This window comes from Platalea leucorodia (genome assembly GCF_965183815.1).
Source record: "Platalea leucorodia genome assembly, contig: HAP1_HAP1_SCAFFOLD_77, whole genome shotgun sequence".
NCBI classification, from domain to species: Eukaryota; Metazoa; Chordata; class Aves; order Pelecaniformes; family Threskiornithidae; genus Platalea; species Platalea leucorodia.
Window position 1 is genome coordinate 98,976 of NW_028121441.1, and position 14,294 is coordinate 113,269.

The following is a 14,294-nucleotide window of genomic DNA, read 5'->3' on the forward strand; positions in this document are numbered from 1 at the left end:
AACCTTGTAGTACGGTAACTTTGATTTTGTCTTGGTGACTTTGCACGCTGAACTGATGCTAATGAACCATTACATAAACTTTGCATGTACAATCCCTTAGACGTAAACCGTTCTCCAAGTCTGAGACTAAGACTGGACCTAGCCACACTTAAGCTCCTTCAGGAGTTTAGAAAGCAAGGGGGTCTACTCTGAACCTCGTCACTCAACAGGAGGGTCTTCCTCACTCTTTGCATCTCCGGTCTCTCTGTGAATCACTCTAAATCAAGCATAAGTCAGTTTTCTTTTCTATGATTCTTCCCGGCAGTCATGTGGGATGCCCCATCCGTGGAAGTGTCCAAGGCCAGGTTGGATGGGGCTTCGAGCAACCTGGGCTGGTGGAAGGTGTCTGTGCCCGTGGCAAAGGGTTGGAACCAGATCATCTTTAAGGTCCCTTCCAACCCAACCCATTCTTGGATTCGATGATAATACCTTGGTCAGCGATTCCTTAAGTGTTCTAAATCACCCGTTCATCATGCTCTGTGCCACTGAACTATTTTCTTCTCTCTTCATTTAAGACCTAGATCTCATCGAATGCTTCCCGGCTGTCGAGTCCTGGGCCAGTAAAGCCCTGTGGCAAGTTGGCACTCTTCCAGTTGGCCGAGGTTACACCCATTAGCGTCACGATGGGAAGACGTGTGTATCTTTTCCCCCCCAAAAAAATATGAATTGTGTAAGGGTTGCTCTAGTATCAAATTTAGAGTTTCTAGAAGTGTAAATTAGTAAATAATGGAAGAATAAGAGAATCAGGCAGTGGCGATGGCCCCAGGGACCTAGCTTTTCTTTATATACTTGTTCATGTGCAGTTGAAGACCGCACAGAAAAAGTTATGCTTCTTTTTAGAAAAATAAGCCTTATAATAAAAACAATGCTCAGCAAAGACAAGAGACAACGGCATTCTTCTTCCGGAGGAGCTGGATAGCAGGGTTCAAAAAATAAAGCTTTGGGTATAAGGCCTGGAAGGTGGATTGCTGAATCGGGGAGCAAGACTAAGAGAAGTAGATTTTGAGATCATCAGGAATCTCTGTGAAGAGTTGGGAGTGGAAGTCATGCATGGAGTTCTAAACTTGGCAGTGGCCAGCAGTAATCAAAAATACCAGGTCAGGTTTCCCAACAGTCCTAGAAATTCTCCATGAGTCTTAAATACGCCTTGTAGAGGTCTCCCCTTTCATACGGATGAATCGCTCAAAACCCTCTGAGGCTCGGTGTGCGAATATTATTCTTTTCGATGACTGAAAGATGAAGACACACGCTGCATTCCAGGTAAAGAAGAGTGGATGCTCACACCTTACTCGTATGCTTTTTTGCCCTTTTTTTTTAAATCATTTCCTATTTCAGTGAGGAAAATAGTTCTCTGGATCCCACCTAGTAGCATCCAGCCATATATTCTTGCTGGTTAATCCCTCTGAGGGAAAAAAAGACTGGAAGCGCTGAAATAAAAGTCTTTCATGCCTCGTTCCGTGGAGAGTAAGGCTACGATCTGACTTTGCAGGAACCTCTACGAGCAGAAGACAACCTGCCTTACCCTACAGGCAGTCCCAGGCAGTTTGTGGGCGCGTGCTGGATGTCAGCAGTGCCTCTGCAAGGGTGATGACACCCAGCTGGGATCAGCGATCCATAAGGGCATTCGACTCCTGCAGCCCCGGGACAGCAGAAAGGCCGGTAACGCTTTGGGACACCAGAAGCTTCCGAGGTGTCCTCTTGCAGGACACCAGCAGGCTTTGAGTAGCGCTGTTAAAGCTGTTGCTGAGTCCAGCCTGACTTTTGGAAGCCAGGATGAAAAGTTGCGACGGGACCGTGAAGCTTGCGGAGGCCTCGTTTGGGGGAAGGAGAGGTGCTTGTCCACAGGAGCGCGGAGTTTGCGCTGCCGTTGGTGGAAACGGCGAAGCTGAGTCTGTCGGCCTGACGTTGGCGTGTTGGGCAGGTTTCTAGAATCTCTCTCTCAGTGATTGCTCAAATGGCTTCCTACAAGCCTAATTTAATATGCAAAATGAATGTTAAAGGCTCTGATTCAAACTGAGAAAGGTGTGGCAGACATGCTGAGAACGTCCTCCTTATCTCTAGCTCTAGTAGTACCCGAGTGCCGTTGATTTTTTCCAATTTTGGAGGCCGCTGTAATGTTGGATTGGAATCGGATACAAGCTGGATGAAAAGGACCACCTTCATCAGGGTTACCACAGGCTTGAGAAGGCCTGCCCGTCACTCTTGGTGGAACCACGACACAACAGGCACCCAGAACACCGCCACGATGCTGTGCTGAAGAATCGTCTTCTTTCCTCTTTCTAGAGGATCTTGCCGAGAAGTGTCTCCTTTGTCAAGCAAGGCTTTCTCCAGAGTGGTCACCGGCAATGACTGTGAAGTCGGAGCAGCATCGGAGAGCTGAGAGGAGTGAGCCTCCTACCAGGATCAGGGTGACACCGTGCTCTCGTCGCCGTGGGAGCGAGATGTTTCTCCTGGACACAGAGGCTAGACCAACTCAAAGTGCGGTTATCCACGTCCCACTAACCAATGGTTTCTTGGTGGATGGCACGCTTCTTGTAGCTTCTTGGGAGGCTCTGCTGGCAGCATCATTTCTTTCTTTGCTCCTGCTGTGCAGATGTGCTGAGTAACTAACTGCAAATGCTCCTTGCAGGAGCGGAAGGTCTTTTTGGCTTTCCTTCAGATTGAAACGACCCCGACCTTTCTCTTGGCTGAGGACAGCGTTCTGCTGTTAGGTACTGCAGAGGATTCCTCTGATTAACCCGAAGCCTCTTCTATGCCAACGCCTGTCTTATGGCCTGGAAAAGAGAAAAGCCAAAGAGAGCTGAGTGGCAGGATTGCTTTTCGCATGGGGTCGCATCCTCCTCCTTTTGACACCACGTCCCCAGCGCCCAACCTGCTCGTAGAGCCCGTGAGCACTCTGTATTTCTGACCGCTGAGCAGGCAGACTTCGGTGCGCTGACCTGGAGGGCGTAGTGGTATCTCCGGGCATAGGCCCCCATTGCTCTCGTTGCTGCAGCAAGAGAGGGCCTAGACCTGGGCATCCTGAGTCTTCGGGGGGCTGTTGGGCACATCCGAGTCTGACGGCTTGGGGTCTTCGCTGTCTCCATGGACTTGATCCCAAGGAGGCAAGCAGAGCGCATTCTGCTGCAGAGGCAGGCGCACCACTTGGAAGCACGAGATGCAGAACCGGCTCCTTCTGCCCACGCACCCTGTTGCGTCTTTGCAGGCAGCTACCGGCCATCCAGGGGAGCTCCTTGAAGGGAAAGGAGGGGAAAGAGAACCTAATTCCTCTGGACAAACCCAGAACAGTAGACTTCATTGCCAGAACCATTGAGAGGAGACAGAAGGTACCTGACACAGGCTGCCACAGCGAGCGTGTTGGATGGGACCGTAGAGAAGCATCGCTCTGTGCACACCGATTCTCACAAGATTCATCACCGTGTGTTCACGGGACCACTGCCGAGTTGCTTTGGTGCTTACTTGAAGAGAGGCGGGTTACTCTGTCCTTTGAGAATAGACTTTTCACTTCTGTTGGCCTCATGAAACACACCCGAAGACCTTGTGGATGTTTCTGTCGGCAACTGACTGCAAGGCTTGTCGGGGATACCCAGGGGCCTGGCGGTCGCTTAGCTGCCTGGTCATTAGAGCCTGGGTCTTTGGTGGAGCCTGCAGGAACCTGGGAGCAAAGCAGCGTGGAGAGAAAGACAGAGGAGAAGGGGCAGAAGGGAGGGTAGGCATGAAAACAGGTCAGCCCTCTGCAGGGGCTGTTGCCTTTTGGTCTCCCTGCAGAATAAACGCTCAAAGAGGAAGGAGAAGCTTCCAGAAACACGTCCAGAAATACTTGGAGAAAGAGAAAAAGAAGCTGGCAGAAGAGAAAAAAAGGCCGGTGCAGGAGCCTTTCCCCACGGACACACCAGGCCCTGCGGGAGGTGGCGACGTGCATCCTGGGGCAGGTCGCCCACTTGGGAGCCCCCGCTGCAGAGTGGTCTCCCTGTGCTCACACCGCCTCCTCCCGCCGTGTGTCTGCAGCGAGCTGGCAGTGCTGCAGCGGCATCGGTCGGGGAAAGGGGCACGCAGCAGCCACCAGCTGCGGGAAGCTGGACCCCAACCTGCACCCCCTGCTAGGCCAGGGAAGAGGAAGGCAGGACCGGTACGTGGCATGGGCTCCTGGGGGGACTGTGTCGTACCCACCTGTAGAAAAGCATAGTTATACGCGTGTGACGTCTTTCAAGACCCCTTAGCGTGTGCTTAGCTGACAGCTGAAGCGCTTCTCCCGAGGCTTTCTCGAGAGGCAGCCTTCTCTTCTGTCATCTCCAGAAATACCCACAGACTTGCTGTGGTGGTGTTTGCAGTGACGATAGCACTGCCAGGCTTGTCTGGGATAGCAAGCAGCTGGGTTGCTTTCAGCCCCGCGGTCACTTGGCTCAGGGCTCATTGCAGAAGGGCTCTGCAGTGGGTCTGTGAGGGCTGTGAGCAAAGCAGGGCTGATGGAGAGGCTGAAAAGAAGGGGCAGGAGGGAGGGGGAGAGCTCAAACCCCCCCAGCCCTCCGCCAGAGAGACTAACACTGCCTGCTGCTGCATTGCCATGGCCCTGCAGGCACAGCCCTGCACGTGCACGGAGGAGGAAGGACGCAAGCTCTGGGACTCCTTGTGCAAGAAGTTCCAGCAGAAGGTGAGGGCAAAAGTGGCAGCCCCGAAGGCTTGGAAAGAAGAGCGAGAGCAATGGCAGGCCCAGGTACTGCAGGCAGTGAGAAACACTAAGGAAAAGGGCATTCCTCTCCTGCTGGGGAGCCAAGGTGGGAAGGTCCCTAAGCCCTAGGAGCATGGGGGCTGACTGTCCTGTGTGGGGCTGTACCAGCTCGAGGTGCCTTCCCTGCTGCCCAGCGGCGTCTCCTGTGCTCATCCCTCTCTCTCTGTGCAGGGCTCCTGCATTCGCGGCACTCCAGAGTGGTGGGGAGAAGGATGAAAAGAGTCCTCCATGGAGGATGAGGAGAGCCCAGAGGACAAGTTGAGTCTGCGTTTCGGAGCCCTCACCTCTGAAAAGGTGAGTGTGGGCCAGCTTGAGGCCAGACCTGGGCCAGCTGGGGGCTGGTGGCCCAGCTGTGGGTGAGGGAAGCAAATCCCAGCACCACAGGGCTGGACACGGACAGCATCCCCTCCTTTCTCATGCCGTCGGAATGGCAGGGGTCAGTCCCTGATGCCAGGTGCCTCTCTGCAGCCCCAAGCACAGCCGGCACTGAGGGGGCTGTGGGGTTGAATGGGACTGTGTGGGTGGGGGCGACTGGGAGAGAGGAGAGGCAGGAGTGTCTCGGTCGAGATGTGAGACTTTGTCCTTGCCGCGGTAGGAGCCTTTCCCCAAGGACCCAGTGGGCTTTGCGAGGAGCAGCGACACGCCTCCTCGAGAAGGTAGAGGGAAGAGTCCATTGCCATGGTGGTGAGGAGGAGTCCCTCAGGTAAGGATCTCCAAACATGCGCGGTGTTTGCCCCTGCCCGGCAGTGCCTGCCCTTCCTTCGACTCCCCACAGCCCCTGGGCAAAGAAGGTCTCCTCCTGACAGCCCTCGTGGCGTGGAGAGCAGCAGGCTGGGATTGCATTACAGGGACCATGGGCCTGCTCTCTCCAGACAGAAGCAGATCCCACCCCATGTGTCCTGACTAGACTTGCAGTGTTGCTCTGCACCTCTCTGTGCATACAAGGCTACAGAGCTTTGTATTCAACTCCTCAGCTCTGGGCAGCAGATGTAGTCCACATCGGTGAGTGCCAGGAGAGCCTCTCGGGCACAGACGCTCCCCAGAGAGATGCCCAGCAAGAGCCTCCTCCAGGATGACGAGGGCCAGCGCCGGCCAGCCAGGCTGTTAACACCAACGCACCTCCTGGTCCCTGGCAGTGTGCCCTGCTGCGGCTGCACATCCCTGCTGAGGAGGAGATTTTCCCCAGGGGGAGAGGAGGTGTGAGAGTAGGGAAGTGGAGGAGGAGGAGGAGGAGGAGGAGGAGGAGGAGGAGGAGGAGGAGGAGGAGGAGTGGTGGGCACCCAGGGGAGCAGAGCTGCAGGGGGAAGCTTCTGGGGGCTCTCAGAGCGAGGGCATGGCGGGGCGCCCAGGCCAGCACTGTCAGGGGTACCCAGAGCTGTGCAGGCACCACCGTGTGCCGCAGGGGCAATGATACCCCAGGCAGGAACCGTGCCTGGGGAGAGGGATGTTATAGAATCATAGAATCATTAATGTTGGAAACAACCTCTGAGGTCATCAGGTCCAACTGTTAACCTAACATCCTGGTCCACCTCTAAACCATGTCCCTAAGCACCACATCCACAGGGTTTTGAATACTTCCAGGGACTGTGATTGCACCACTTCCCTGGGCAGCCTGTTCCAATGCCTAACCACTCTCCATGAAGAAATTTGTCCTAATACCTAATCTAAATCTCCCCTGGCACAACTTGAGCCCAGTTCCTCTTGTCCTATCACTTGTTTCCTGGGAGAAGAGCCTGACCCCCACCTTGCTACAACCTCCTTTCAGGTAGTTGTAGAGAGCAATAAGGTCTCCCCTCAGCCTCCTCTTCTCCAGGCTGAGCACCCCCAGCTCCCTCAGCTGCTCCTCATAAGACTTGTGCTCCAGACCCTTCACCAGCTTTGTTGCCCTTTGTCATGGTTTAAACCCAGCCAGCAACTAAGCCCCACACAGCCGCTCTCTCACTCCCCCCCGGTGGGATGGGGGAGAGAATGGGAAGAGTAAAAGTGAGAAAACTCATGGGTTGAGATAAAGACAGTTTAATAGGGAAAGCAAAAGCCGTGCGCGCAAGCAAAGCAAAGCAAAGCAAAGCAAGGAATTCATTCACTGCTTCCCATGGGCAGGCAGGTGTTCAGCCATCCCCAGGAAAGCAGGGCTCCATCACATACAACGGTTACTTGGGAAGACAAAGGCCATCACGCCAAACGTCCCCCCCTTCCCTCTTCTTCCCTCAGCTTTATATAATGGGCATGATGTCATAGGGTAGCATAGCAGGGGAAGATGACCTTCATGTCTTTTAACTTTTTTAAGCTGATTCCACACGGGGACACTGTAGATAGTCCGTGGCATCTAGCAAGTGATTTCTCAAGCCTGAGGGCAGTCATCTCTTCATCGGTTGTGTCACCCTCTGGGCCCTACTGACTACTGACCATGCTTTGACTCTTTCCCTTGAACGTTACGTTGGTCAGACACAGCTTGAAGTAGCTATTGGCATCACACTCTTGAGGGGCACTGAAGGTGCTCTAGAGTACAAAGATATCATGGTGGGGCATGGCGTAGCAGGAATGCCTCAGGAGACCTTTCCCCTTCTTGAGGAGGATGAAAGCCAGGCTGGACACATGGTTTTGTTTGAGCAAATATGGGATGCTTTGTTCAGGCAACCACATAACCCAGTGGGACTTTTGGTACTGCTTGGGACTATTTTACATCCTCGGTAGCATCACTTTGTCCATAGGAGTCTTCTCAAGGCAATTCTCACTTCCTTATTCCTCAGGCTATAGATGACAGGGTTCAACATGGGGGTCACAACTGTGTAAAACAGGGCAAGGTATTTGTCGGTATCTACCGAATCCCTTGACCGTCGCTTTAAGTAGACAACTGTGGCCAAGCCATAGAAGAGCCTCACCACCCCTAGGTGTGACAAGCAGGTGGAATAGGCTTTGTGTCTGCCCAAACCTGAAGGCATTTTCAGAATTGCCCTAATAATTTGAATGTAAGAAGTAACTATGAAGGAGAAGGGAAGGATTACGAAGAGCAGGATGATGGTGTATAGCATCACTTGATTCCAGAACGTGTCTGCACAGGCCAGTTCCAGCAGAGGGGGGACATCGCAGAAAAAGTGATGGAGGTCATGGGATGCACAGAAGGGTAAAGTGAACACCTGGCAGGTCTGTCCTACTTGCACTGGTACGACAGCCACCCAGGACCCCACCACCAGTCTGATGCAGAGACCCCTGCTCATGACGAGGGTGTAGTGCAGGGGGTCACATATGGCTATGCAGTGGTCGTAGGCCATGGCAGCCAGGAGAAGGCATTCAATGCTGCCCAGCAAAACCAGGCAATACAGCTGGGCAGCACAGCCCAGGAAGGAGATCCTGCCATCCGCCCGCAGGAAACCCACCCACATTTCACCACCCACATTGTAAAAAAGTTCTTCCTTATATTTAGTCTGAATCTACCCTCTTTTAGTTTAAAACCATTACCCCTTGTCCTATCGCTATAGGCCCTGCTAAAAAGTCTGTCCCCATCTTTTGTCTAAGCCCCCTTTAAGTACTGAAATGCCGCAATAAGGTCTCCCTGTGGCCTTCTCTTCTCCAGGCTGAACAACCCCAGCTCTTTCAGCCTTTCCTCAAAGCAGAGGTGTTCCAGCCCTTGGATCATTTGTGTGGCCCTTCTCTGGACCCGCTCCAACAGGTCGATGTCCTTCTTGTGTGGAGGACCCCAGAGCTGGACACAGTACTCTGGTGGGGTCTCACCAGAGCAGAGTAGAGGGGCAGAATCCCCTCCCTCGCCCTGCTGGCCACACTTCTGATGCAGCCCGGGATACAGTGGGCTTTCTGGGCTGTGAGAGCACATTGCCAGCTCACGTCCGGCTTTCTGTCTATTGGTACCCCCAAGTCCTTCTCCTCAGGGCTGCTCTCAATCCCTTCATCCCCCAGCCTGTACTGATACCAGGGATTGCCCTGACCCAGGTGCAGGACCTTGCACTTGGCCTTGTTGAACCTCATGAGGTTCACACAGGCCCACCTCTCCAGCTTGTCCAGGTCCCTCTGGATGGCATCCTGTCCCTCAGGCGTGTTGACTGCACCACTCAGCTTGGTGTCATCTGCAAACTTGCTGAGGGTGCACTCGATCTCACTGTCTATGTCATTGATGAAGACATTGAACAGCACTGGCCCCAGAATGGACCCCTGAGGGACACCACTCGTCACTGTTCTCCATCTGGACATCGAGCCATTGACCACTACCCTCTGGAGGTGACCATCCAGCCAATTCCTTATCCACCGAACAGTCCATCCATCAAATCCATATCCTTCCAATTTAGAGAGAAGGATATTGTGGGGGACCGTGTCAAAGGCCTTAGAGAAGTCCAGATAGATGACAGCCGTAGCTCTTCCCTCGTCCACTGATGTAGTTACTCCTTCACAGAAGGCCACTAGGTTGGTCAGACAGGACTTGCCCTTGGTGAAGCCGTGCTGGCTGTCCCTAATCACCTCCCTGTCCCTCCATGTGCCTTAGCATAGCTTCTAGGGGCATCTGTTCCGTGATCTTCCCAGGCACAGAGAGGAGGCTGACAGGTCAGTAGCTCCCAGGGTCCTTTGTTCCTTTTTTAAAAATGGCTGCAATATTCCCCTTTTTCCAGTCCCCAGGGACTTCACCTGACTGCCATGACTCTTCAAATATCATGGAGAGTGGCTTAGCAAGTACATCAGCCAATTCCCTCAGGACTCTGGGATGCATCTCCTCAGGACCCATAGACTTATGTACCTTCAGGTTCCTCAGGTGGTCACGAACCTGATCTTCTCTTACAGTGGGAGGACTTCTGCCCTCCCGACCCCCATCGCATGGCCCATTGACTCGGGAGGTGTGAGGAGAGAGGTTGCCAGTGAAGACTGAGGCAAAGAAGTTGTTGAGTACCTCAGCCTTCACCTCGGCTGTTGTTACCACCTCACCACTTCTGCTCATCAGAGGGGGTCCGCTTTCCTTAACCTTCCTTTTCTGGTTAATGTACCTATAGAAGCCCATTTCCATGAGTGCTGTGGAGAAAGGGGAACTAAGAGGCGATCTGTACTCAGGGAGAGGAAAGTCTTCTTCCATGTCATCAAGGAGGAGACTCCCAAAGCCTTGAAGAATGAGATTCCTCTCTCTCAGCTTTAGGGGAACAATTCCACCCAAAGAGAGATACCTTGTCCTATTTCAGATGCACTACGATGGGCAGAGAGGCCTTCACAATGTTGCCAGTTTTAGCACCAAACCCTCAGGACATCGGCTTCCTTCTGGACTGGAAGGAGACAGTCAGGTGGCCCCTAGACAGCAATGAATGATCTCTGCAAATCTCCCAGAGGTCTGCAATGAAGAAGCCAGGTGTCGATTGGTCAGTCAGGGCTCCCCTTGCAAGGGCAGAAGAGGAATCAGCTCCTCTCCTCTACCTTTAGAAATCCATTTCTGCAATAAGTTGAACTGTGTCCTGAACTTCATTGGCAAACCCCAGGAAAACTAAGGAGATTACTCTGACACTAAAAACCACCTATCCTTTAGGTGTCCAACATTATAAAGACAAGGCAGGTAGCATGGAAGTAATCCCATGTAAGTAAGTAACTCCATGTAAGTACCAGGTGGAAGTGCCCTGAAGGGAGATTTAACCTCATGGACAGCCCATGCTGGAGCAGGCTCCTGGGAGGAACTGCAGCCTGTGGAGAGGAGCCCACACAGAAACAGGTTTTCTGGCAAGACCTGTGACCCTGTGGGGGACCTGTGCTGGAGCAAGTCTGTTCCTGAAGGACTGCACCCCGGGGAAAGGACCCATGCTGGAGCAGTTTGTGAAGAACTGCAGCTCATGGGAGGGACCCATGCCGGAGAGGTTCATGAAGGACTGGATGCCGCAGGAGGGACCCCACGCTGGAGCAGGGGAAGAGCATGAGGAGGAAGGAGCAGCAGAGACAAAGCATTATCAGCTGACTGCAGCCTGCATTCACCATCCCCCTGTGCTGCTTGGGGGAAGGAGGGAAAGAAGTCAGGAGTGAGGCTGAGCCTGGGAAGAAGGGAGGGGTGGGGGTAAGGGGTTTTGAGATTTGTTCTTAGTTCTCATTATTCTGTTCTGTTTAATTGGCAATCAATTCATTTCAGTTCTCCAGGTTGAGTCTGTTTTGCCCATGACAGTAACAAGGGAGTGATCTCCTTGTCCTTATCTTGACTCATGAGCATTTTGTCATATTTTCTGCCTTGTCCTGGTGAGGAGGGGGAGTGACAGAGCGGCTTGGTGGGCACCTGGCGGACAGCCAAGCTCAGCCCACCACACACCCTTGCTGGCTCTTCTAATCCTCAGTGACAAAGCAAATCCTACCCATTGTCCTTCCCATATGGGAGCTCCTGACACCTGACCTGCTCCTTCGCAAAGGAGGCATCCTCCCCTCTTCATCCGCCCTGCTACTCTTTCTGGCAGAGCCTGTCTCCCTCCATTGCAGCACCCCAGGTGAGCAAGCTGTCCCACCACATCTAATTTAATCCACAAAATTCACAGGGCTGTGAGGGTCCAGTTTCTCCTATCTGTTCCCCTGCTCATCCTGCCTGCGCACGTTTGGGCTGCGGCACCAACTTGTTCCAGGAAAACATGGGAGCAAGGGCCCAAGACCCAACATATGGAAAGGCTTTGCTTCAGGGCACAGACGTGCTGGAGTGTTTGGCAGATGGCAAGGTAAGGAGGAGAACAAAGAGAGCAAACCCTGATGTCTCCAAGGGCAGAGGAGCAGGGCTGGGCAATGACACCTTGCCCAGAGAGGGCTTTGGTGTTTCTGCATGAACTCTGCAGAGCTGTGGGCCTTGCAAGACAAACTGCAGGGAGGACGGGGGGCTTCAGAGAAAGTCTCTGGGGGTAACAGACTTTGATCCAGCCACTCTGTGAACATTGTTGTCACCTTCCCTCTTCATAGCATCAGGCAGATGAATCTTAGAGATTGAGAGAGAGAATGGCCAAGGGCTGAGAGCACAGGGAGAGGGGAGGGCACCCTGGTGTGATCTGCCTCCCAGTCCTGCAGTGCCCCTGGGTGTAGACGGGACAGACCTTGCATCTGTGCTGTGGTGTTGGTGTTCAGGTGGCACACAGGCACCAGACCCACCTGGGAGGCCCTGGGCTGTCTGCCCCACAGCAGCTCCAAGAGGGCACAGCTTTTCTGGAGGTCCTGTGCTGTGTTTGCCTGCTGAGTGCAGTTGTGTTTGGCACCCCAGGCACCGGGCATGGCACTTGAGCCTTTCTTTATGCCATTAAAATGAGAGCCCTGATGTATTCAGTGCAGGGATGTGGATGCGACTTAGCTTTGCAGTGACTGGAGCTCTGGTGAGTACGGTGGATAGAGAGAGACCTGGGTCTCTGTCTGAGGCAGTCCTCCATTTGGTTACCTCAATAGCTCTGCATGCTCCAGGGAGACACTTGACAAAGGCACGTAGGTGGCTGGTGTCACCGTGGGTGGCAAAGGATATCCCCGTTCCCCCTCGGGCCCTCAGCTGATGCTCAGAAGAATGTGGGTGTTCTCAGAGATTTTCCATCAGAGCTTGCAAACACTTGCCCACGTCTTGGACTACCCCGGCACCTCAGTCATCACCAAGTGTCTGTGTGTGAGCACCCGAGTCCCCACTGAATGAAGCCAAGGGGCTCAGAGCAGGAGCTCACATGCAGGCCACTCTTTTATGCCCTCCTGAACTGAACCAGAGGATTCCCTTTGGTGTGTGGGGTGCATGGAGGGAGCTGGATGCCACTTCAGGCCAAGGGTTTCCAGCTTGGGATGAGATGCCTGTGTTGCCTCGGCTGAATCCCTGCCTGGCACAGGGGAAGCCAACCCCTCCCTTTCCCTGTCTGTGTCTCTTTTTGCTATGGTACAGGAATGGGAGTGCCCAGGGGGGAACATTTACACCTCTTGCAGTCAACCATGCTCTGGTAGGACAAACCATACTGCTGGAATCAGTCTCTCTCCACGGTTTAATGAGGGATTGTCCATGATTATTTGAGGTGACTTCAAAACACATTCCCCTGGAAGGACCAAGCTGCCTTGCAGGAGCTGTCAGCCCTTGGAGCCCCAGGGACATCTCAAAGGAGTCCGGAGGGGGCAGAGAAAGTGGTGCCTTGGGCTGGGCCTCTGCTGCTGAGCTGGGCTGGGCTCCTGGGATGGAGGCAGCTCATGGCAAGTGGGCAGCACTGCAGAGAGACAGCTCTGCCCAGGAGCAGCTCCTCTGCAAAACGCAGCAGGGCTGAGGGCTCTGCCTGCAGGCACTGAGGGGAGATGAGAGAAGTAAGAGGGATGTTCCAGGCTGTGTGGGGTGGGACGATGCTGAGACCTCACTGAAGGACAAATCTTCACATCTCTTAACAGAGTAAGTGTTTGGCAGCAGGGCAATCACATGAGTGTCTTGGAGGTGTCTCCTAGACATGGCACATCACGCTGCAGATACTATTTGGCAGGATGGCTCTGAGGATTTCTTTACTGTGGAGAAGGACATGCTCCAAAACAAGGATACCCTGCCACACTGTCAGAGGACAGGACATGACGGCTGCCTTCTCCTGGAGTCGCAGGGGGCTGAGTGCTGGGGCAGGGACTCTGCTGCCTGCCAGGGTCAGCATTAAGCCTGCCCAGGGAGCTTCCCACAGAGCTGCAGAGAGAAGTTCTGGGTGGAAGCAGTGACCCCTTGCAGGGAAGGGTCCTTCTGCTGTCCAGAGGGTGCAGCGCGAGTCGGGGCTGCTCAGACTTCTACATCACCTGAGGACGTTTGTGGACGATGTTTGCAGAGGGTCATTTTAAAGGTGGATGTCAAGGTAAGGGATTGCCTGAAAGGGAAGAAGGCTTTGCTTTGAGTTTTCTCCTCTTGGTTGGCTGGGTGGGCAGTGGGAAATGGGAATTTATGTCTCTGCTCTGGAGTAGGCAATGAGACCCCAGGTCTCGCTAGGACTTGTCTGAGCTGCTCCTTAGCCCCTGCACACACAGAGATGCCCCTGAGCAGTGCCCTGCTGCCAGGAGGTGCCTGCAGGGCAGAACTGAGCACATTGTGGGATGGGCTCTGCGAGCATGGAGAGGGAGGAGATGTGGGGACAAAGATATGGTGTAGAATAGCCTTTTGGCCAGTCTGGGTCAGCTGTCCTGGCCGTGCCCCCTCCCAGCTTCTTGTGCACCTGGCAGAGCATGGGAAGCTGAAAAGTCCTTGACTGGTGTAAACTCTGCTCAGCAACAACCAAAACATCAGTGTGTTATCACCATTATTCTCATCCTAAATCCAAAACACAGCACTATACCAGCTACTAAGAAGAAAATTAACTCTATCCCACCTGAAACCAGGACATTCACCCTTGTTCTTACTGTTACACTCACTGGTGTGGGGGGGTGAGGATTCAAGTGCAGCTCAGACACCAACGCTGTGTGTGCTGTCATGCACATATGGCCATGGAGGAAAAGCATCCAGCTTGCACCCTGTTCACCTGTGGGGCTCTGGGTGCCGCAGTGTGTGTGGCTGGCAGTGATCTCGCCCTCCCTTCAGGACGTAACAAATTCAGGACAGTTGACTCTG

The 14,294-nt window shown here is 53.6% G+C and overlaps 1 protein-coding gene across 1 annotated transcript; it reads right to left on the minus strand.

Moving 5' to 3' along the window:
• Window positions 1-7,464: 7,464 nt before the first annotated feature.
• LOC309603420 (olfactory receptor 10AG1-like) lies at window positions 7,465-9,586 on the minus strand (the record flags this gene model as incomplete). Its single annotated transcript, XM_082338275.1, has 3 exons — window positions 7,465-7,608; window positions 7,774-7,963; window positions 9,555-9,586. 3 exons carry the CDS (start codon window positions 9,584-9,586, stop codon window positions 7,465-7,467), a joined length of 366 nt encoding a protein of 121 aa, XP_082194401.1.
• Window positions 9,587-14,294: the final 4,708 nt, after the last annotated feature.